At 43.3% G+C, this 24,237-nt stretch overlaps 1 protein-coding gene across 1 annotated transcript; it reads left to right on the top strand.

Moving 5' to 3' along the window:
- Window positions 1–1,370: 1,370 nt before the first annotated feature.
- LOC125351347 (vomeronasal type-2 receptor 1-like) lies at window positions 1,371–23,012 on the top strand. Its single transcript, XM_048346025.1, has 6 exons — window positions 1,371–1,615; window positions 3,853–4,144; window positions 15,181–16,050; window positions 17,906–18,136; window positions 21,558–21,681; window positions 22,030–23,012. Exons 1-6 carry the CDS (start codon window positions 1,371–1,373, stop codon window positions 23,010–23,012), a joined length of 2,745 nt encoding a protein of 914 aa, XP_048201982.1.
- The last annotated feature ends 1,225 nt before the right edge of the window (window positions 23,013–24,237 follow it).

The raw sequence follows: 24,237 nt of genomic DNA, 5'->3' as shown, positions 1-24,237 counted from the left end.
ACACGTGTCCCCAGGGGATGCAGGAGAGCAGCTGGGGGCAAGCCCACGGTGCCAGGGGTGCCTGAGTCATTATTCAAACAGCTGCCATCTGGAAGGGAAAGAGGGGGCAGAGCCAGAGGAGCCTTCCCACCCGGTCCTGACCTAGGCCGTGGCCCGGACCCTCTCAGCACCAGGGCGGGCTCTCAGAGGGTTCTTGGGGAGCAGTTGTTCACCCCGTGTGCCCCTGTGTTTGGATGAAGGGAAGCTGAGCATTCCCAGCCAGATGCCCTGAGGAGGAGGCTTTAAGTCTCATCAGCCACGCTGTGAAAGAGGAGGGGGAATGTGGAGCACTAGCACCCTAGGAAGTAAAGATGAGTGAAACACTTGTTGGACAGCTAAGGTGTACCCTGTTCAGGGCCCGGGTCTGTCATCTCCAAGCTCACTTGTGAAAGAGAGGTGTGACCCTGGATTATACCAGTGAACCTGGAGGGTAGCATGCTTTAGGAATACCACAGGTCCCATACCAAATAAAAAAAAATCTTTTGGTAGCATGAGGCCAAGAAAATGATCATTATGTGGACAATGAAGTGAGATCAGGTATCTGGGAGTGAGAATGGTGAAATGGTTGGTGTTGGTGATAGGGTGTGTGTGTGTGTGTGTGTGTGCGTGCATTTGTGCTTGTGTGTTGGTGTGTTTTAGTAGGATGATCATGTATGGGCGGTTTGTCTTTGAAAGGAAAGATTTTCCCTTACGATGATGTCGTGGTATTCATAAAAGTGTTTCAGACCCCGGGTGAAGTGGGTCATAGCTCTGGATACAGAGACTTGAGAGGCCAAGATCAGGAAGATTATGGTGAGGAAAGCCCAGACGAAAAGGTTGTGAGACACTATTTTACGTAAGTTAGAAAGTGAAATCTCTGGCGTGTTACTCCAAGCAGCATCAAGAGGATTTTCTACTTAAAACTGTCTGGGCAATGGAGGAAAAAAAATGGAACTGCTGTCATCACTTTTCTTACCTTGCCAAGAAGCAGGAAGCTCTTCCTGATTGGGAAGAAATAAACCTCCACACCAGCGAGTGAAGTGAACATAAACGAGTCTGAAATGGATAAACGTGAGAGGAACAGCCTCTAAGAAGGAAATGACCCACCAGGAACTTATATCCCATTCGTAGCTGATGGTGGCTTAATGCTAGGGAATTCCAGGAGCTGTGCTCAAAAGTTACTCATCTTCTAGTCTGGATGCATAAATTGTCAGTGTGGCACGCGTGACAATTATGTAACAAGTAGCAGCAAGCCAAGCCCACGGGGATGAGGCACCCTGTGACGCTCCATCCAGGAGCCTCATTAAAACACCTGTGAATTCAACACACTCACCTTGCTCACTCTCACTGAGATGGCCAGCAGAAGGATATGCCTGGTTCTGGGACTTCTGGTGTGTGTGGGGGCTGAGTTGGGCACCGAAGGCAAAGAAGAAGAGGAAGGAGAGGAGACCTGCAGGCTGCTGGGCAAGTTTGATTTGAATGGCTATGTGGATGCCCAAAACCGTTCTGTCATTATTGGAGGTCTGTTTCCTATTCACTCCAGGACCATCCCGGAAAACGAGTCTAATTTCGAGGCAGTATCTGCCAAATGCGAAGGGTAAGCCGCGTTGGAGTCTTCTCCCCACCCCCACCCCCGTTCCAGGTGGTGGGGGAGGGGTGGTGGGCTGGGGCCCTGTGCGCAGCTGGAGACACGGGACTATGTGAGTCAGACCAGGGGGCTCGTATTTGAACACCCCAGTTTCTTTAAGGTGGACATCAGAATCAGCAAAGCTTAGTGTCTGCTGGCTCTCTGCCAAGTCCATGCTCACCCAAGAAGGGGCTCCACATCTCTGATGTGGAGCCTTGTCCCCAGAGGGATCCAACAGTTCCAGGGTCACCTCAGACTTGTCACCCAGCTAGTACCAGGGGCACCCAGACTCGTGAACCAGTGCCCACAGACTGCAGGACCGCCTGATGACTCAGGGGTGCGTTATGGTTTGAGGGGCCCCGGGCTGATGGATGTAACAATGGAGCTTAGTGGTCACTGCCCAGGCCTAGACTCTCCTCTGTGAAAGCAGGGTGGGCAGCTGGGGCACCGATATTCAGGGCCATTGTCCTCCAGCTGTCAGGAAGAGAACCTTTGCCTTTCAGTGCACATTTGCTAGTGATCAAGTGTGACACAAAGGGGTGATGGATGGTGATGGGTGTGCGGCATCACACACACACAAACAGTACACACAAACACAGACACCTTCTAGGTGTAAGAATGGCAAATATGGACCCTTTCCTCCTTCCTTTTACCTTCTTTTTTTCGATTCTTTCCAAATGCTTCACTGACTTTGAAATATTTGTGACCAGCCTAATGACATCATTTCATATTGGACAATTTACCTTGTGGGTATTCACTTCCACGATGCTGTGTCATCCTTATAATTACAAAACTATGTCATAAAATGCTTAGCAATTTCTTAGTCCATTCAGTTGTTCCTGAAGGTCAGTGGTAGAGCGGTTGCCTGGTATCTACAAGGTCCTGAGCTCAATTCGGTCCCACATCTGCATAACAAGTTTACAGATTCTGCTTCTTTTCTGTAATCATATTCTAGCTCCAGGATTGAGATGTCTCTGGAAGTAAAATCACCTTTCGTGTTCTCAAAAGGAAAGGATTGCACTGTTGCTCTCCTCCTGTACTTCCAGGGAAGAGCGGGGAGGGCGGGCGGAGCCGGTGCCGCGCAGATCCATGGCTGTAGGTACAGTCCAGACTGGTTATTGGACTTCTCCCTGCAAATTCTCAACAACAAACAGGGAAGATGGAGAATGTCTCACTATCTTGTTGTTAATTGGTTTCACCTTCTTCCTTGGAAGGTCTGACAGTTACATTTATTCAAAGGTTAAATGAAAAAGTCAATATGCACATTTCCATTGTATGTGGAAGGACCGAAAGCACCTGCTGATTGTCCTCTCCAGAGACGGCCTTGAGCTACCAGCACCTGGCTCTCATGTCTCTTGAGTTGTGGTTACTGTTTCATTTTGTTTTTCGCTAAGTATACAGTTGCTCAGCTAACCTGGCACCAGACACTATCAACAAAAGAGTAAACCAAATTGCCAGTGTATTGTCAAAGTAACAAAGCCCCCAAACAGCCAAGCAAGGGCAGGCAAAGCAACGCTGGGTGGGAGGCTTGGCTGTGGAGCACATAGAGACCCCCAACGTGGGTGGATGATCATCCCGCAGAGGCTGAAGGATGCCCTTTGCCTCCAGGACTGGGCCACAGGCAGAGAGAGGCGTTTGCGTTTATACCAAGTCATCTGACGCGGAGGAAAGGAGCGATGAGTGTGTTTGGAGAGACAGAGAGGAGGAAGAAGGTGTGGCACAGGTAAAGAGAAGGCTAGAGAAGAGTGAGGAGGAGACACGGCCACTAGAAATCCCTGTGCCTCAACAGTGAAGTCATAGCAGGTGAAGCCACGCAATGCCGCTCACAGTGTGCGAGTAATAATAGCATAAATAGCGTTACAAATATGACAATTGCACTTAAGATTGAAAAGCAAACCAACCGAGTATGGAGTGGAGACACGAGCCTGTGGTCTAGAAGAGCAATTTTAGGATGAGGTCAGTCAGCAATTCAGTAAGACTATACCATGTAAAAGATACACTCAAAAAGTTTCATCCTAAGATTGTCTGTCAAAGGACATTACGATTCATCTTTGAACCTTTGCACTTCACTACATCACTGAGAAAAATTTGCAAGCTCAGACAATTGTGTAGCTGGCTGATGTCTCCCCTGAACTTAAAGCTCCTTGTCCTCCAAACTTGCAAGAGTGATTTTGTCTTTTGGTTTATGAGAGTGATTTCCTTTCCAGGTTCAACTTCCGGGGATTCCGCTGGATGAAAACCATGATCCACACGATCCAGGAGATCAATGAGAGGAAGGACATTTTGCCCCACCACACTCTGGGCTATCAGATCTTTGATTCCTGTTTCACTGTGTCCAAAGCAATGGAGTCCGTTATGGTTTTCCTCATGGGGCAGGAAGAAAACAAACCCAACTTGAGAAACAGCACTGGGTCCTATCTGATAGGAATTGTTGGATCAGGAAGCTCAGCCTTATCGATCGCCACTTCAAGACTTCTAAGTTTATACGGATTACCTCAGGTATTTCAGAATCTTGTGCGGGTGTTCTCTTGAAAGAAACACAACCTGTATGTATGGAAATCATGGTAAATAACAAGGTGGTCAGGGAGCTGCTAGTGGGGTGCTGGTGAGGATCCTGTCCCGTGTCAGTATTTACTGGCGAGGACAGCCAGTGTGAACTCCTGCAACTTTGGAAATGTGATGCCGACTTCTCTGTCCTTGCGTCCTGCTTTATTTGATGGAGGGAGTGGTCCAGGGATTTCCCTGTCATGTATAAATGCCTGTTTGGTCATGGATAGAATCCAGAAGATTTTCATGTTGATTTGTGCGTGTATTAATTGTGAATGTTCATGACCTCGACTGTTAGGAATTATTTAAAATTCTGAGAGAGGAGCACATGTTTGTATAAATATACATAACATTAGGAAGAATGGATTCCTAAGGAAAGCTGCCCATGTCTTTGTTATTGCTATTAATTATGTAACCATACAATGAGTTTAAAATTCCATCATTCAGGTAATGAGTACAGTGCTTCTTGTTCAGTGAGTGTCACAGTTTCCATCCTTCTCCCCCGTTTCCTCCTCCCATACCTGCCCTCCGGTTTCCTAGTTCTGTTTGTACATAATGAACCTTGACTACAATGATTGCATTTGCTTACCCTTCCTTTCTCCCTCCCTCCTTCCCTTCGTTTCCCTCCCCTTTGTCCTCCTCTCAAATCATTTTTCTACTTCTGAGTATTTCTTTTCTTTTCTTTTTTTCTTTTTTCTTTTTTTTTTTGCCAGTCCTGGGGCTTGGACTCAGGGCCTGAGCACTGTCTGTGGCTTCATTTTGCTCAAGGCTAGCACTCTGCCACTTGAGCCACAGTGCCACTTCTGGATTTTTCTATCTATGTGGTGCTGAGGAATCGAACCCAGGGCTTCATGTATACGAGGTGAGAACTTTACCACAAGGCCATATTCCCAGCCTTCTGGGTATTTCTTTTGGTGAATGATGCACTGGTTGTTTAGAGGTGTTTAAACCCTGGGAATCCTCCTGTAAGTATATCCTCCTTTAGTCAGTTTCTTTGTGTGTAAATGCATTTAGTCTGGTATTGTTATCATGCATATTTGTATTTTTTATGTATTTTCCACATATTAGCAAAAACATGAACTCTGAGCCTGGCTTATTTCACTTGATATGATTTCTTTAAGTTTATCCATTTTCCTGCAAATGGCATAATGTTATTCTTTTTAATGGCTATGTAAAATTCCATTGTGCATAAACACTACATTTTCTTGATCTATTCATCCATTATCAAGCATTTGGGTTATTTCCATAACATGACTACTTCATAGTACTATTCATATAGTGCAGCAATGAACACAGATGCAAATGTCTTTACTGAGTCCCTTGCAAATGGAATTATTTTCCTAACTTCCCTCTACACATCCTCATTTTAAAATTTTACTTTATTGTTACCATAAAAGTGATATACAGAGGGATTGCAGTTACATAAGTAAGAAAATAAGGACATTTCCTGTCATACACTGCCTCCCTTCCCTCATTCACTCCCAGTAGTTTCCACACATCTCCACCCCTGAGTTATGTAGCTTATATTCAACACAATGTCCAGGGAGAAAGACTAAAGCACTTTTTCACCTTTTTTTCCTTCTGGTTCTGTGCCCCTTCAACCTCCCATAAACAGACAGATGAATTAAGCAGACAGAAAACAGAAACAACAAATAAAAAAGATAGCTCTTCTTTTCACATCCTGGATATATATATATATATATGTATGTATATGTATGTACATATATGTATATGTATGTATGTGTGTATATATATATGCAGACACATAGGGTTTTTAAATGATTAATTAATTTATTGTCAAACTGATGTACAGAGGGGTTACAGTACCATATGTAAGTCAGTGAGTACATTTCTTATCAAACTTGTTACCTCCTCCCTCATTTTTCTCCCACTGTTCCCTCCCCCCAAAGCTCCCTTCCTCCCGCCTGAGTTACACTGTTGGTTTACAGCATATTGTCTTCTAAGCACTGCTGTCACATTGGTTCACCTTTTACCCTTTGTCTCTCCATTTTGATGGTCCCCTTCCCTTCCCTAGTTCCGATAAACATATGTACAATACTCAGGGTACCAAAATCAGTTACAGTGACATCAGGGGTAAAACTATGGGAAAGGAAGACATAAGAAAAAGGCATAATTTCACATGGTACATTGAAAATAACAACAATGATAAACCACTTATTTCCAAAACTTGGAGTTTATTTTGCTTAGCATATGTACATATCTATTGTGGTGGTCTGCTAGGCCTATTGTAGATACATACTAATTATTACTAATGAGGAAAACTGTACAAGTCTATGTTTCTTTGGGTCTGACTTACTTTACTTAATATGATTTTTCCAAGTCATTCCATTTCCTTATGAATGGGATAATGTCATTCTTTCTAATGGAAGCATAGAATTACATTGTGTATACAGACCACATTTTTCTTGATCCATTCATTATTGAGGGTCATCTGGATTGGTTCCATATTTTAGTGATGGTAAATTGTGCTGCGATGAACATAGTTGTGCTGGTGGCTTTAGTGTGATCTTGCTTGTAATCCTTTGGGTAGATGCCCAAAAGCAGGGTTTCTGGGTCATAGGGGAGCTCTATGTTTAGCCTTTTGAGGAACCTTCATACTGCTTTCCAGAGTGGTTGACCAAGTAGACACTCCTGCCAATAGTGTCGTAGAATTCCCTTTTGGCTACATTCCAAAGGGAGCCCTACGACACAAAGGCTTTGTGCATTTGTGTTTCTCCCCTAAGAGTATATCCTCTTCTGATCTCACTGTGTGTCAGTGTCTAGAACCCTGTATAATTTATCATATCCCAGTGCAATCTAGATCTAACTTCCACATATGAGAAAAAAACAAACAAACGTGCTGTTTGTTTCTCTGAGCTCGTCTTACCTCACTTAACATGATTTGTATGTATGAGGTCTAACCATTTCCCTGCAAACTACATAGTATTCTTTCTAATAGCTGTGTAGAATTTCACTGTGCATAGGTACCACACTTTTTGATCCACTCATTTATTATTGTAGGGTATCTGGGTTGTTTCCACAACTTGACTATTGTGAATAGTGAAGCAACAAACATGGATGTGCAAGTTTCTTTATGGTATTCTGGCTCACGATGTCTGGAATAGATGCCCAAGAGTGACATGGCTGGATCATAAGAAAGATCTATGTTTATTTTTTTAAGGAACCTCCAGACTGCTGTCTAACGTGTAATAGTTTACATTTCCACCACTAGTGTAGTAGGGTTCCTTTCCCCCCATATCCTTGCCAACATTCATTGTAGTTCAAGTTCACTATTTTCACCATTCTAACTGATGTGAGAGGGTATCTCAGGGTAGTTTTGATTGCATTTCCTTTATGGCTAGGGATTATGAGCATTTTCTTGTACGTTTCATTGCTGTCCTTACCTCTTTTTCTGAGAAGTTTCTCCTTAGCATCTTTGCCCATTCAGTGATTTGTTTAGGAGCTATGGGAGGGGTTAGTTTCTTGAGCTCCCTGTATATTTTGCATATTAGGCCTTTGTCTGAGGTATTTCTGGTAAAGTTTTTCTCTCAGTCTGTCCCATTGATCTTTGGGTCTAGTTTTGTGCCAATACCAGACTATTTTTTGTTTACTATGGCTCTGTGGTAGAGCTTGAGGTCTGAGATTGTGATACTACCCACATTACTTTGTTTTTGCCTAGAATTTCTTTGATGGTTCAAGGTCTTTTGTTATTGCATATTAATTTTTGGATTGTTTTCTCTATCTTGGTAAAGAACTTCACTGGGATTTTGATGGTGGTTGTGTTGAATGTATAGTCACTTTCACAGTATGGCCATTTCCAGAATATTAATTTTATCTATCCATGAATATGGAAGGTTTTTCTATTTCCTGATGTTGCCTTTGGTTTCCTTTTTCAAAAATTTATACTTCTCACAATATAGGTCTTTTGTTTCCTTGGTTAGGTTTTTTGGCCAGGAATTCTATTTCATTTTATTTTTAGGCTATGGCAAATGGAGTTGTTTTCCTGATTTCCATGTGTGCTTGTGCAGTGTTGTACAGCAAGACTCCTGGTTTTGGGGCGTTAATTTCGTATCCTGATACTTTGGCAAAACTATCAGTCAGCTCTAGGAGCTCTAGGATTAGAGTCATTTGGGTCCTTTCGATAGGACTGTGTTATCTGCAAATAGAGATAGTTTGACTTCTTTCCCTGTGTGAATCTGTTTTATGTTTTTTCTTACCTTCTATCTCTGGCTAGAACTCCAGAACTACATTGAAGAGGGGTGGAGAGAAGGGCCATCTTGCCCTGCTCCTGGTTTTAGAGGAAATGGTCTTAGTGTTTGGCTGTTGGTCTGTCATAGGTAGCTTCTATTTCAAGCTTCTCCAGAGCTTTCGACATGAGTGGATATTGGGTTTTGTCAAAGGATTTTTCTATATATATGGAGAAGATCGTGTGGTCAGTGTCTTTGGCTCTGCGGAGGTGACTTACTAAGTTTGCTGACTTATGTATGTTAAACCAGCCTTGCATCTCTGGGATAAAACACATGCAATTGTTACGTATCACTCTTTCGATTACATGCTGAACTCCGTTGGCTGTTATTTTATTGGAGAGCTTTGCACCTGTGCTCATCAGAGACTGCTCTATCGTTCTCTTTTTTCGCTGGATCTCTACCTGGTTTGGGGATGTGTGTGATGCTGGCTTCATAGAATGAGTTTGGAATTTATCCTTCTCTTTCTAATTCACAGAGAGGTTTGAATGTTGTTGGTGTCAATTCAACTTGAAAAGACTTGTATTACTCAGCCACGAATCCATTGGATCGAGCTTTCTCCTTGTTGGAAGACTGCATATTGGTTCCTCAGTCTCATTGCATGATATGGGCCTGTTTAGACGTTCTTGGCTCGGCTCAGGCAGTTTGTATGTCTCTAAGGCCTGAATCTTGAACAGGCGTCTCCTTCCGTGGTGGGGAGAGCTGCGTTCCAGTGTCGGGACAGGCTGTGAGCCCCAGACGGGTAGGTTTTTGCAGGGCAGTATAGAGAGGTCATCCTGGACTGCTGTCTACTTCCCACGGGGCGGGGATCAGCGTTCCAACCCAAGGACCTGGTGTGGGCCCTGGTGTGGCAGGCTCCTTCCAGGGATTGTGGGGAGATGGTCCTCGCTGACTTCAAGTGAGTATGTGACTTTCCACCACCAGTGGTGGTGCAGTGCAGGGCACCAGCGTCCTGACCGATAACTTCAAGATAGGAATAACTGTAATAAAAAAACAAAGTGCTGGCCTTTCTGAGAACGATCCTTTGAGACTGCGCTAACCGTTAGCTTTTTTCCTTTGAATTGTCAGCAGAAGAAAGCACTAGGATGACTCCATTACAAGACTTTATTGAGACCAGGAAGTGGCTCAGCATTCCCCTCTGGGTGCAGTTAGGTGGACAGCCAGGGAAGTTTCTTAAGAAGCATGATTATAATAACAAAATCGAGAGACAGAGGATAAAAAGACAAACCACTCCAAAAGCAATACTTGCAAAACCATTTGGTGTAAACTAACTGAACAACTCATGGGGGGAGAGGGAAAGGGGGAGGGAGGAGGGGGGAATGAAGGAGGAGGCAACAAACAGTACAAGAAATGTACCCAAGGCCTAACGTATGAAACTGTAACCCCTCTGTACATCACTTTGACAATTAAAAAAAAAAAGTGTAACGCAAAAAAATAAAAGAAGCATGATTATAGTACTTTTTCTTGATAACTATCTGGTTTTGAGCTGATTGTAAAGCTAGCTACATAGAATGAGTTGGTGGTGATTCCTCCCTTTTTGTTTTGTTGAAAAGTCTGGACGTATTGGTGTTAGTTCTAAGGCCTTATAGAAGTCACCTGTAAGTCCCTCGGGTCCTTCCTCTGCTTGTCCGGGGTTGGGGCGGGGCCAGTCACCAGCTGGGTGCTAACCAGACCCTCGGCCTCTCTGTCTCTGTTGCTGTGGAGCCCAGCTTGCATGAGGTACTTGTTTTCTTGCTGTAACTCAGAAAGGTCTCTGGATTGGGGGCGCCTTCTTTGGCCGCTATTTCTGCATGTGTAAGGCAGGGCTGGAGGCTGGCAGCCCGTGCTCCACTTAGCTCTGCGGGATGAAGTCCTGCTTGGGCTCTAAATGTGAAGTCCTTTGGTGGTGCTGGTCCCTGTGTGGTTGGAGCTTCACGTGGGCCTGGCCCTCAGTGGGCACTGGGGCTGAATTGTGGGCAGGACTCTGATTCAAGGCACTGGATTGGACCCTGTCCCTGTTATTGGCACGGGGCTCTGCTCAGCAGGGAGGGCCGCGTTGGGGTCGGGACTCTGGTTTGGGGCATTTTTTGGGCTCCTGTCTTGGTTGGCTGGGGCTGGCTCGGCTCAGCTCTGGGGAGCTGGGGGTGGGAGTTTTGGTGTCGCACTCTTGATTCCAGACTCACTGCCTGTTCATCTCCTGTGAGGCTGGAAGCCATGTCCTCACTCTATATGTAGGCAGGCAGGAAACAGGATCCTTGTGTTCCTGCTGCGGGGTGAGACCCGTTGGCACTCTGGGTTCCAAGCAAAAACCTTTTCCCTTGTCCCAAGCTCCCCCAGGTGCCAATCTCTGACACGGTGGGCAGGAGGCAGAGCCCTTCTTGTCTGTTGAGGTCCGAGGTCACTGTAGTCTCAGAGTGTAGAGAGGTTTGTCACTTATTTCTGGTCCCTCCGTGCCTTGCTACGTGCCAGGCCTACTTCAGATCCTGGGGTTCAGCTCCATGCTTGCCCTTCTCCCTAGTGAGCTGGGCGTCCTGAGCATGGAACTGACTCATGGTGTTTGGTGTTGCTGTGGCCTTTTCCCTGGGATTCTGCTCTGAAGTCATTTTCTGTGTTGCAGGACATAAGTTTTGATGTTTCTTGATTGGTGCCAGGATCTGAAGGCTTGTTTTGCTCGGCATCCACTTTTGAGCTAGGTTTCTCAACGAGAGCCCTGTATTTTTGATTGGTCAGACAGAGCTCTACTACTGCGCTGCCTCTAATCTGCTGTCTTCTTCCCATCTGTGGTACATATGTATTGACTGTCCTCATAGAACATTCCTGTTATTAATATGAAGATACCTTCTCTTTTCTTACTGAATTTAATTGGAGTCCATTTGATCAGACATCAGTATATCTACTCCTGCCTTCTTGAAGGATGCATTTGCTTGGGAGGCCTTTTCCCATCCCTCACTTGGAAGTTGTGTTCATCTTGAAAGAGAGACGTGTTTCATGGCACTAACAATTGGCTAGATCTTGTTTTTTGGTCCTGGCTGCTGCATTGTATCTTTTGATTGGAGAATTTAGCCCATTGACATTTAAGGTTACTATTGAGAGATACACATTTGTGTTTGTGTTGCTTGCTTCTTTCCTCTTCCCATCTTACTATACTAATCCTCTGGTGTAAATTTTCACTCCTTATTTGTTTGATGTTGATTGTCTTTGGCCAACACCATGTGTTTCTTTAAGATCCTTTGTAGTGTTAGTTTAGTGTTCATGAGTTCCAGTAGTTTTTGTTTATCATGGCAGGATAAACTTTCTTCATTGATAGAGAATGAAAGCTTGGCTGTGTATTAGTTTAGATCGATAGTTGTTGTCATTCAGAGATTGGATTACATTTCTCTAGGCTTTCCTTGCATGTAATGTTTACGTTGAGAAATCTGAGGTTATTCTAATATTCTTTCTATTGTAATAAGGTTCCCTCTTTGATTTTGCTGCCTTTAAAATTAATTTCTTATTTTCTAAGTCCAGAGATTTTACAGTGTGTCTGGAAGTGTTTCATGTCTAGTCTTGTCTGAGTGAAGTTCTGCCATACCTCTGTCAGATGGGTGCGATTCTTTTTCTTGAAATTAGGATAGTTTTGCTATGTTTTTGAGCACCTAGTTTTTAATTATTTTTTTGTGGTTATTCCAGTAATATAGATTTGATCTTTTGGCAAAGTCCAGTAGTTCTTGAATGTCTGTTTATTATATTCTGAGTGTTTTTTTCAATTTCTTTGAAATTTATTCAAATTCATTGGCTTTATCATCGACCTATGTTATCATATTTCCAACCACTTTTATTATATTGCCTATACTTTCAACTGTGTTTTGTAATAGAAAGCTAGAGCTCTTCATATTTTCCAGATCTTTATTGATATAATTTCACGTTTTACATTTGGTTACATGTGTATAATTTCTCTTGGTATTCTAGTTTTTCAAGGAATTGATCTTTTATTTCATCAGTGGTTTTTCTTATTGTTACTTTAATGACTCTTAGCCCTTCCTTCCTTCCTTCCTTCCTTCCTTCCTTCCTTCCTTCCTTCCTTCCTTCCTTCCTTCCTTCCTTCCTTCCTTCCTTCCCTCCTTCTTTCCTTCCTTCTTTCCTTCCTTCTTTCCTTCCTTCTTTCCTTCCTTCTCTCCTTCCTTCCTTTCTCTCTCTCCCTCCCTCCCTCCTTCCCTTCCTCTCTCTTCTCTCCTTCTCTCTCTCTTTCTTTTTTTTTTTTTTGCTGGTCTTGGGGCTTGAACTTGCCTGGGTGCTGTCCCTGAGCTTCTCTTGCTCAAGGCAAGCACTCTTCCACTTGAGGCACTACCCTACTTCTGGCTATTTTGAGTAGTTTATTGGAGAAAAGAATCTCATGGACTTTTCTGCTTTGGCTGGCTTCAAATTGTGATTCTCAGATCTCTGCTTCCTGAGTGTCTAGGATTACAGGCGTGAGCCACCAGCAACCAGTGATCCTTAGCCTTTCTTATTTTTCACTGTATCTTAAATTCTCCCATGTTGTTGCTGATTTTTGAGGGTGGTGGGTTGACATGTTCATTCAGGAATTTTGCTATCATTCACTGTGATGTACAAATCTGGGTTCAGAATCTGTGAAGGCTGTAGGGCTTAGGTACAGGAACGAGAGTGATGGAATTGGGTGATGTGAGCGTTTAGCTGTGTTATATGTTCATGGTGGTTGGACTTGGCTCCGTGTGGCGACTTGTGGCCCCACAGTGGCTTTATTGTGGAATAAACACGGAGGTCCTTTGATTACTGTGATGCTGGGACCCTCACAGAGTATCAAATGCCATTTATGTTAGTTCAAGCCTCCAGATTTGAAGTTGTTGATCTATTTTCCTCCACTGGTTCAGTGGGTGTACAGAAAAATCCATAACAACAAAAGAAGAAACAAAGAGTGGCTGTCTTCAATTTTCCATTGAGATTCAGAGTCTGTTTAGGTTTGTTTTTTCTTCCTTCTTTACAAATTTGATGATTCACTACCCTTGGGCTGGCATCAAATCCTCACTGTATGTTACCTGGTTATTTTCTCTTGAGCTGGATTTCTCTGCTAAATCTCCATACTTTTGTTTATTCAGAGGGAACTCTGACCCTTTCTGTCACCATTCAGGTATCCTCTCCTGCACATTTGCTTCTGATGGGGTTTTTGATCATTAAAGTAAAAGCTGTCAGAACTTATTAATGTGAGTGATGCATGACTTTATTTGTGGTACTGATGAATTAGGTGTGTTATGTACTTAGTAGCTGTGTATTGTATATGTGTCTTTGGTGCTGGGCATCAGACCTGAGAACTACACATGGTAGACCTTAACAATGAGCTCCTATATTATACAAAATTGACAGGAACAGGAAATGCATACAGAACTAGCGCAAATCTTGGTTGACTCATGGTTGACTCAGTAGTCAACTCAACGAGTCCAAATCTTGATGCTGTGAAATTCATCTTCCGACAAAGACTAACAGTGATTCACATATAGATTTGAAACTTCTGGATAATTTTCCTCCATTAAATCTTTGTAGAAATCCCAAAGAGGCTCATGCTCTCATATCACTTGCTGAATACAGCAACATGAAATGTACATCATAATCATTCTCTTTGTAGGAAAGACATTGTTCGGAAGGTATAAATAACTTTCCTAAAATATTTTCTTAGAAAATGATTTGGAAAGAATTGGAAAAAAATGGTATGCTCAGTCATGCCATTCCCTACATAATGATCCATGAATTTTGCTTTTTGTGTGGTTTTAAGGCAGAATGTACCCATCACCCCATGGAGCAAGGATAAGAGAAGAGACAGAGAAAGAGAACATAGGACAGTTGTGAATTTCGTGAAGGGAATGACAGGAGGTGAGGGAAGTATAATACAGAAGTAGGTGGTTTGTTAGTAAGGTGAAATGGGACAAGGGACGAGCTGACACATGTTCTTTGTGGTGGAGTCAGTGAGGATGAGGGAAAGCTACAGCAGAGATGCAGTAAGACTGCCATCTGATCTCTCCTAGTGCTCCAAAGTGTGGGCACTATACCCAAAGACCACTGGCCACGTGAGAAAATAAAGCGTCTCCCCATTTAAGTCGATGTGTGACTATAAAAGAAAGGTGCCTTGTGGCTTGCTTATACAATATGGCTTGGATTTGAGGCTGAGGTGGAAGTTCCTATCACCTGTCCTAAGTTAATCTGAGGACCTACATGCCAAGAAGTCCTACCAGAGGGGGGTGGGTAAAGAGAAAAGAGAGCGGGAAGAAAGGAATGGAGGGAGTCTCTGGGCACTGAAAGCAAGAGGAAGGAAAGGAAGGAGGAAAAGTGGGAAAAAAGAAAATAGAGAAACAAACATTGAGCCTCCCAAATGGATTGTGAGTCACATTCTTCATCGTTGATAGGGAAGACACATTGGGTCTGAGCAGAGCTCCTATTTTTTCACCAAGACAAGTCAGATTTTCTCAAGAAGAACATAGAAGAGGACAGATGAACACAAGTCAGAAAACGAGAGCACTTATGGTCCTAATCTTAATAATTACCCATTCTGAGCCGTTGAGTTGGGGTTGAACCAGAATTGATTGGGCTACCAAAATTTTTACAACAATATAATCCCTTACTAAATAGAGAAAGGAGTAGAAAACTTTCGGGTAGGGAACAATGAGTAATGAAGAGACTCTTAAATTCTTTCCCTCTTAGTAAATACTTTTAAAATTGTTGCATCATGTAAGGCTTTGCTTCATTATCTAATAACTACCTGGTTATTTTCTATTGTAGGTAGGTTATGCCTCTACCGCCACACTTCTGGGTGATCCAGTACAGTTTTCAACTTATATGCGCACAATAGCAAGTGACAAAATCCAGTCCCAGGCCATGGTGAAACTTATTCAGCACTTTGGCTGGGTGTGGGTGGGCACTATCGCATCAGATGATGATTATGGAAAATATGGAGTAAAACAGTTGAAGGAAAACTTAGAGGCACTCAAAGTCTGCGTCGCGTTCTCTGAAACCATCCCCAAAGTCTATTCCAATGAGAAAATGCAAAAGGCTGTCAATGCGATTAAAGACTCCTCTGCCAAAGTCATTGTGCTTTATGCCTCTGACCTGGACCTCAGTCCCTTTGTGCTGGAGATGGTGCACCACAACATAACTGACAGGACGTGGATAGCAAGCGAAGCGTGGATTACCTCGGCCCTCATGGCAAAGCCGGAATACTTCCCCTATTTTGGTGGCAGCATTGGGTTTGCAGTACCAAGAAGTGACATCCCAGGGTTGAGAGAATTCCTCTATGACGTGCATCCCAGCAAGGATCCAGATAACGCCCTGACGATTGAATTCTGGCAGACAGCATTTAACTGTACTTGGCCCAACAGCAGCGTGCCTTACAATCTGGACCACCGAGTGAATATGACCGGGAAAGAGGACCGCCTGGAGGCCATGTCTGATCGGTTGTGTACTGGGGAGGAGAGGCTGGAAGAGCTTAATAATACCTACCTGGATGTGTCTCAGCTGAGAATTACAAACAATGTCAGACAAGCTGTGTATGCTCTGGCTTATGCCCTGGATGAGCTCAGCAGATGTGGGGGAAAACTGTCACCATCGTCTCCCAGTAGATGTAAACATTTAGAAAACTCTGAAGCCTGGAATGTAAGCCTTGTATGATCTTATGATAGCCTACAAACAATTAGGATTCATGGTGCTAAATTACTGCTTTGCCCTTGTACTTAGTATATAGAAACAAAAAGAAAAATGTTTCTAGGTGATTTTGACCGAAGAGTCACTCTGTTTCACACTCAGAGGTAGGTCTTGTGTGAACTGTGAAGAACAGACAGTACAAAGAGGAGAAGAGATACCAAAGTATCTAGTGGTAAATGCTGATGGCAATTCTTTCCTTGGTAGAACCACTATTTTTACGGTTTTCAGTGAAGGCAATGTTTTATGGCAAATGTCTTATACACTTTTTATGACCTATACTTAGTATATGTCTTGTTTGGGACCACCGTATTTCAGAGAGCCAACAGGACTCCAGATCGGCAGAGTCTCTCTCTCTGCTAGGCTGTGTGGCCTTACTGCTTTGGGGAGGGTTGGGGACTGGGCTGGGTCCTCTGACTGGGGACACAAGTCCAGCCTGTGGGATGGGAACACGGACCTCTCCCTGTGCAGGTGAGTTCCCTCCACACCGAGGAACACAGGTTGGTGCCTGAGCCAGGTCGACTCACTGGTGAGGCAGGACGGGGAGCTCTGTGTTCGCAGAGGGTCCTGTGGCTGGCTGTTTATCCCTGTGTGGTACACAGGCATTTCACCACGGCTGTGCCTTTGGCCATGGCCTCTGCCTCCCTTCCTGTGCCGTAGGATTCAGAGGCACAAGCCCCTTCTTAGCTTAGCACATTCTTCTCACACACAGTTGCCTGTGGAATTCCTACGGATCCTTTTAAAAACCCAGCTCAGGTGACTACTTCCTAGAAGGTGAAAAGTTTTCCACTTTCCTCAGGCATAAGATTATCCAGTCTTCACCTTGCCTTGTCAGTACTTTTCACAGTGGACATGTAGACGATATTGAATGTTACTGTTAGTCTCTGCTCATTGCCTCGCCTCTCCACTCGTCTGTGAGCTTTTTAAAGGTAGGAAATAGATTTATTATCCCTCACATCTTTAATGCTGATAGAGAAAGGAGAGGTAGAGCCGTGGTTGGATTTTGCTGGTTCCTAAATGCAGGATAATTCTAAGAGAGTAGTCAGAGTGTTCCCTGAGGTCAGAGGTATCAGGAAACACTGGTTTTGATTATACTTTAGCATAAACCCGTGTCACTCCCAAGTATGTATGCTAATTGCTACCAGGCTAATTTCTACTGTTGGCTTCCACCTACTGACTCTGGAGGCTGAGATCTGAAGATGATAGTTCAAAGCTAGCCTGGGCAGGAACGTTCATGAGATTATTATTTCCAATTAAATACTAAAAAAAAAAATACAGGAGTGGAACTGTGGCTCAAGTGACAGCATTTTAGCCTTTGATAATAAGGCTTTAAGATAGCATCCAGGCCTTGAGGATAAACCCTAGAAATAATACCAAAAAATATACAAATTTCACACATCACAGGAGTCTACTAGAATTTTGTCATAGCAGAACTAACATATGAAACAGATAAACTACACTTAATCATTTATTTCATACATGTAAACTATTTATTTTCTGAATAGTATTGCCTACAGAATAATGTGACATTCACGAAATACTTCATGTTGTCCTTTTATGTCTTTGTAATCCAGTGTACATTTCACACTGATAGCATATCTCAATTTGGCAATGTATCTTCCAAGTCTGATTTGGTATTTCTGCCCAAGGATGTTGCTACGTTAGGCAGTCAAGACTGATAAGAGGAAAAACTAGAAGGAAATTGGTTAGACACTCATTTGAAATTGTATTTGACATCACACTATATTTTGTAGACAACCAAGTTTTAAAAATTGCTTCGTACCTTGTCACTGTGCCCATTGCCATCTAGCTTCTCATCAATATGTTTTATATGGAGTTCACAACTCATGATGGAAGAAAAATGAAATATGTTGGTGATGGAGATATCACATCTGGATACTATGATATTCTAAATTGGCAATTAGAAGACAGCGGGGAAGTTGCTTTTGTGAAGGTCGGAGAGTATAAATTCAGCTACTTTAAACAGGAACTCATTCTCCCAAGGAAGTCGACCATATTTTGGAACACTGAGTCATCAAAGGTTAGTGGCCAGGCGCCTCCTTTGCTCCTGTTTTTAGTGCATTCCTACAATACTGTGATGTGGATTTTTTGTTTTTTAGCTTTTGATTGTTGCTCTTACAAAATGGTGGCTTACCTAGCGATATTTCAATATAAAGAACGAATGCACATAATGTATTTTCATCATATTCACCCACTATGAGTCTTTCTTTTCCATTTCTCCCATCCCTATTTACTTTTTATAATGGTTCTGTGATTTCATTGTGAGTCTTCACAGTGCCTATCATGTTCTGGAATCATCATCTCCCCAGCACACGTCTGTTCTCTCATCTGTTGCTGATTTCCACCCACACCCTGCCCCTTGGACATATGTTTCCCTTCCATGTCTTTTACAGACCTGCAACACACCTAGAAGAGTCTGGCTTATTCTCTTTAGTCTGCTGGTACCAAGTTCCATAAATTCTTATACAAATGAACTAAACCACTCTTCTTTGGGGTAAACACAATGCCATTTTTATATATGCCACATTTTATTTCTGTATTCATTTGTTGTTGGGTATCTAAGGTCATTCCATAACTTGGCTATTCTGAATATTTTTACAGTAAGTATGTATGGGTATGTGGAATCTCTACTGTAAGCTGATTTGCATTTCCATGGTATAGGCTCGAGTTGTCATAGTTTTTGGAGAAACCTCCATACTGATTCTATAGTGTCTGGGTTATTTTACCGTATTGCCAGAATGTTTAAGGATTGTACATAAGGATTTGCTGTGTGTGTGTGTGTGTGTGTGTGTGTGTGTGTGTGTGTGTGTGTGTGTGTGTGTATGTGAGCTATCCTGGCTTATATATGCCCATAGATCGACAGACTGACAATGAAGCATATCTCTGCTTCCTGAATAGCTAGGACTCCAGGCTTTCTGTAGTTACCCGGCAAGCTCTTTTAAGTTTAGTGGAATCTTATTTGTCAGGACTTGCTATTATTTGCTGAGTTCATTGGAGTTTGTTTCAGGAAGTTGTCTCTATTTTTCCATATTTTCTACTGTATTATTTTTCAGTACTTCTACTTTGACTAGATTTTAATACAGAGCAAGAGATGGACTAGTTTCAGTCTTATCCATATGACTATCAATTTCTCCCTATACTCTTTATTGAAGAAGCTCTCTTCTCTCCAGCACGTGTTTCTGGTACTGGTTATGGGCTTATATTGGTTCTTTATTCTATTCCATGATGTGCCTGTTTTTGTGTCAAGCATACTGCTCTTGTTACTACAACTCTGTAGGTCTGTAGTCTCATTTGGCATCTGGAATTGTGATACATATACTCTTTCTCTTTTTGGTTCAGTAATTTTTTGGCACTCTTCCACATAAACTTTAGCTTTGCTTTTTCTGCCACTGTACAGAATATCATTAACGTTTTGATGGGTATTCTATTGAATATGTAATTATTTTAGGAAGTAGAGCCATTTTCATCCAATTCATTAGCAGAGGCATCTTGCCATCTTTTAGTGTATCCTTCTATTTCATTCTGTTTGCACACTGAACCAATGTGGAAGGCCTAGAAGACTGGGCAGCAAAGTGTCATGAAGGATGGGTTTGTCTAGTATTTCCTCAAGTTGGGTTCAGGGTGGAAAGGAGTTGAGGGTAGAAAGGAGGGGAGTAGAAACAGGGAGAATTAGAAGACCACAAAGAAGCATACAGAAACACAAGATGCTAACTTGGACTAGCAAAAGTCTGATGGAGTCAGTAAAAGTTCTCAGACTCTGGACTTTTGGTAGTTTTAGTCATGGTGGTAAACTGAGTCTTGTTGTTAGTGAAAAGGAAGATGAGTGAAGGACAGGGTAAAGATGGGCACAAGATAGATGATATAATTGCAGATGCTGGTTGAGAATAATGGTGTTGGTGACAGGGATGAGTCTTTTGTTGGTGGTGGTGGTTTGGTCAGTCATGGAGCTTTCAGGGCTTGGGTGCCATCCATCCCTGAGCACTTTCTCTCAAGGCTAGTGTTCTACCACAGTTCTACTTTTGGTTTTCTGGTGGTTAGTTGGTTACACAAGTGTCATGGACCGTCTTGCCTGAGCTGGCTTTGAACCACGATCCTCAGCTCTCAGCCTCCTGAGTGGCTAGGATGACAGACCTGAGCCACCAATGCCTGGCGAAAAGTCTTGCTGCAATGAGAGACAGGTTGAAGTTGAGGTGATTGGAGACTAGTATGTGGGAGCTGTTGGAAGTTTAAACTGTGAAATGACACGGAGGTCAGGTGGCACAGGCCAGTGTTAGAAATCAGATCTGTAGTAAGTTCCGGAGAACCTGGTGAAATGACAGAATGACAAGTGTGTCCTATGTAGAGACAGAAGCAGAGGTCGAGTCATAGTCACAGTCACAAGACAACCCCTCAGATCTGAGGGTAATAAAAGTAGAAACAACAACAAAATATAACTTAAAAGCCAATGGAAGTTAAGGGATCTGCCATGTCAAGGAGCATTGATGAAGAATGATGAATACTGAGAAGAGACAAGGAAGAATTTGACGCGCGGAAAAGTCATTAGCACCGGGGAGTTTCTGTGGTGGGTAGCTTGGAAGGCAGATTATAGAGGTTGAGAACATAAAGGGTACTTGGAAATGGAAAAAAAAAATGCATCATATTACCCATGACAGTTTTTCTTGACTGGATCTAGAATGAGGATATCCATTTCATTATATTGTTTTATTATTGCTTATTTTTCAGAGTTTGGGAATGATTTGTGTCAATTTCCATTTGTAATACCCACATCACAAACTGCTTTGAAATTATTAACTTTCATCTACATATCTATATCTATATATTTCTATGTATCTATGTATGTATCTATCTATCTCTATGTATCATCAACCTATTTATTTAAAACTTTATAGGAATTCTAATACATATAATATTTCTGTTACATCTACTAGTTCTGTAACATTGCATATCGTTACTTATTTCAGAGAGTTCTAACATGGTATGTATCATCTTATTTAGGTTTGCTGCAAGGTTCAAAATGACAATCCTGACATCCAAAATCAATGCACATGTCATTATTCATGTCCAGGTGAACTTTTCCCATTTAAATATGAGTTTCCCAGGAAATTACGGTATAAACTATTGTATGAACATTGAATTTATCCAAGATTTGAAAGTATATGACCATGTAAAATATAAAAGAAGGTCTGTGTTTGCTGACAAATTTTGTAAACCCATTTAACAGAAATTTTTTTCGGCACAACGTGTTGTCTGCGTTCCTATTTTTTCCTTTCTTATTTTACCACAAAACAGATACTTTCATTTTCTCTTCCTTCTACTCACCACTCATAATCTATCTTTAAAATTAAAATATATTTATTTAGATTGCCTTTCTAAGAAGAAATACTGTCCAGGAAGAGACTGGGGACCACTGATCCTTGTCAGATTGTTTTTGTCTTTGCCAGATCCCCCATTCCGTGTGCACCGATCTGTGTCTCCCAGGGTCTCGGAAGGTAGTGCAGTATGGGAAAGCGATCTGCTGCTTTGCCTGTGTCCCATGTGCTGATGGATACGTATCCGAGAAACCAGGTACCGGCTGGCGGTTCCCCTTTGATATCAACGTGTAAGGAGATTAAACACCGGGGCCGGGGGTGGGGGTGGGGGAAAGTGGTTCGGGGATACCTTCTTTATACACAAACCTGAGCAATGCATAACACAAACCAGTACCGCTCACAAACGATGGGCCGCTCTGGGCCACGTGGGAAAAACCATCATTTACAATTTCAGTTCTACAGCCGACACAGTTGGAAAAAGACTTACGAGCAATTAGTGAGAACAATACGAATCAAATGGCATGTTGAATCTGAAAACGTGACCCTGGTAAAATGCTTAGAATCACGGGACTCCCGGCAGTGATCTCTCTCGTTCCTTCCCCAGGGGAGAGGGAGTGCACGCAGTGTGGGGAGGACTACTGGTCCAACGCAGACAAGAGCAAGTGCGTGCTCAGAGAGGTGGAATTCCTCGCGTACGACGAGGCCCTGGGCTTCACCCTGGTCCTTCTGTCCGTCCTGGGGGCCCTGGCGGTGCTGGCGGTCACCGTGGTGTATGTGCTGTACAGGCGCACTCCCCTGGTGCAGGCCAACGACCGGGAGCTGAGCTTCCTCATCCAGGTCGCGCTCCTCATCACCGTGCTGTCCTCTCTGCTCTTCATCGGCAAGCCCTACCAATGGTCCTGCAGGGCCCGGCAGGTCACCCTGGCCCTGGGCTTCGCGCTTTGCCTCTCCTCCATTCTCGGAAAGACCATCTCGCTCTTCCTGGCCTACAGGATTTCTGTCTCCAAGACTCGGCTTCTCTCCATGCACCCCGTGATCCGCAAGCTCATCGTGTTCCTGTCTATGCTGGTGGAGCTCGGCCTGTGCATCGCCTACTTGCTGCTGAGGCCCCCGAGGGTGTACAAGAACATGGAGTCTCAGGTGATCAAGATCATTCTGGAGTGCAACGAGGGTTCTATCGAGTTTTTGTGCGTCGTGTTTGGCATCGACGTCTTGCTGGCCTTCCTGTGCTTTCTCACCAGCTTTGTGGCTCGCCAGTTGCCAGATAATTATTACGAAGGCAAATGCATCACTTTTGGGATGCTGGCCTTTTTCATCATCTGGATCTCTTTTGTCCCCGCCTACTTGAGCACCAAAGGCAAATTCAAAGTGGCTGTGGAAATCTTTGCCATCTTGGCATCCAGCTACGGTTTGTTGGGCTGTATATTTGCTCCCAAGTGCTTCATTATTTTGCTGAGGCCGAAGAGGAACACGGCTGAGACAGTTGGGGGAAGAGTGCCCACTGTGGATAAGAGCATCCAGCTGACTTCGGCTTCTGTGAGCAGTGAGCGGAACGACACCACCGTGTCCACAGTTCTGGATGACTAGCGCTGGAGGGACACTGGCCTTCACGGCTGCAGGGTGGCTTGCTTTGGGGTTGTGGTTGCGGCATCTGACAGTGCCGTGGGTAATACGGAGGTCTGGGCTCTAGTGAGATAGTCGTAGCAGGGTCAATGCAATCTCATTCTTCACCACTCCATTAACACGAGTTAGAACGCCTCTTCCTGTTGAATCTGTAAGCTACTTTATTAGAACCTGTCTTTAGTATTGCATAGTAGCAAATACAATTGTAGAACTTTTAGTGATAGAAAAGCTGGCTAACAACTATGCTTCGGTTGCATAACTATGGCTCTATGATAAAAAATACTACATTAAAGAGCATAACCTAATATGGATCTAAAAAGCCATTTTTTTCTTTATATCTTCCTAAATCTCCTGGAAGAATAAGAAAGATATTACTATAGAAGTTAAGTAGGTTATAAAGTAAGGACCTTCTACAGCAGGTGTTAGAATGCAGTATTGATTGATTGTAGCTGAGCTTGATTTCAAGACCAGGGAATTCTTGCTCAGTGTTCTTTTTTTTTGGGCCAGTCTTGGGCCTTGGACTCAGGGCCCGAGCACTGTCCCTGGCCTCTTCTTGCTCAAGGCTAGCACTCTGCCACTTGAGCCACAGCGCCCCCTCTGGCCCTTTTCCATATATGTGGTGCTGGGGAATCGAACCGAGAGCTTCATGCGTAGGAGGCAAGCATTCTTGCCACTAGGCCATACTCCCAGCCCCTTGCTCCGTGTTCTTACCCAGGGATGGTACTGTACCACTTGAGCCACTCCTGTATTTCTATGTTTTTCCTGGGTATTTGAGGATAAGACTCTCAAGGTGTTTTCTGTTTGAGCTGGCTTTGAACCTTGTTCCTGAGATCTCATCCTCCAGGGTAGCTTGGATTACAACTGTGAGCCACTTTACTCAGCTAAATGCAAGTTCAATGAGACATACTTGGCCTCTGAACATGCACAATTATCTAGAATTTTAGTGTCAGGTAGAAATATTACTTGTCTCCTAAATATGAAACTTGCAAAATGTCTTACTGTGCGTACGAATTGAATGTGTGGAAGCAAAGTTTATAGAAATGCTGATGAATCCTAAATGCATGTGAACATCTGGCTTTAGAAATCCAACTGGATCAGAAGGAGGCCTGTCTTCCAGAGACCTCGGGTATATCGTTAGTGTCAGCAAACTCCTCTGGGAAGACGCGAGCCGACTTGTGGGAGCAGAGGG

Source organism: Perognathus longimembris, chromosome 5, assembly GCF_023159225.1.
Source record: "Perognathus longimembris pacificus isolate PPM17 chromosome 5, ASM2315922v1, whole genome shotgun sequence".
Taxonomy (NCBI): domain Eukaryota; kingdom Metazoa; phylum Chordata; class Mammalia; order Rodentia; family Heteromyidae; genus Perognathus; species Perognathus longimembris.
This window is presented reverse-complemented; position numbering and strand designations above follow the sequence as displayed.

What these genes read in the sequence shown, in the direction of transcription:
- LOC125351347 (XM_048346025.1), top strand. Translation starts at nt 1,371, where the DNA reads ATGGCCAGCAGAAGGATATGCCTGGTTCTGGGACTTCTGGTGTGTGTG. An exon ending in GTTTATACGGATTACCTCAG is followed by an intron (nt 4,145 to 15,180) that starts GTATTTCAGAAT and finishes TTTCTATTGTAG; the next exon opens with GTAGGTTATGCCTCTACCGC. An exon ending in AAAACTCTGAAGCCTGGAAT is followed by an intron (nt 16,051 to 17,905) that starts GTAAGCCTTGTA and finishes ATTGCCATCTAG; the next exon opens with CTTCTCATCAATATGTTTTA.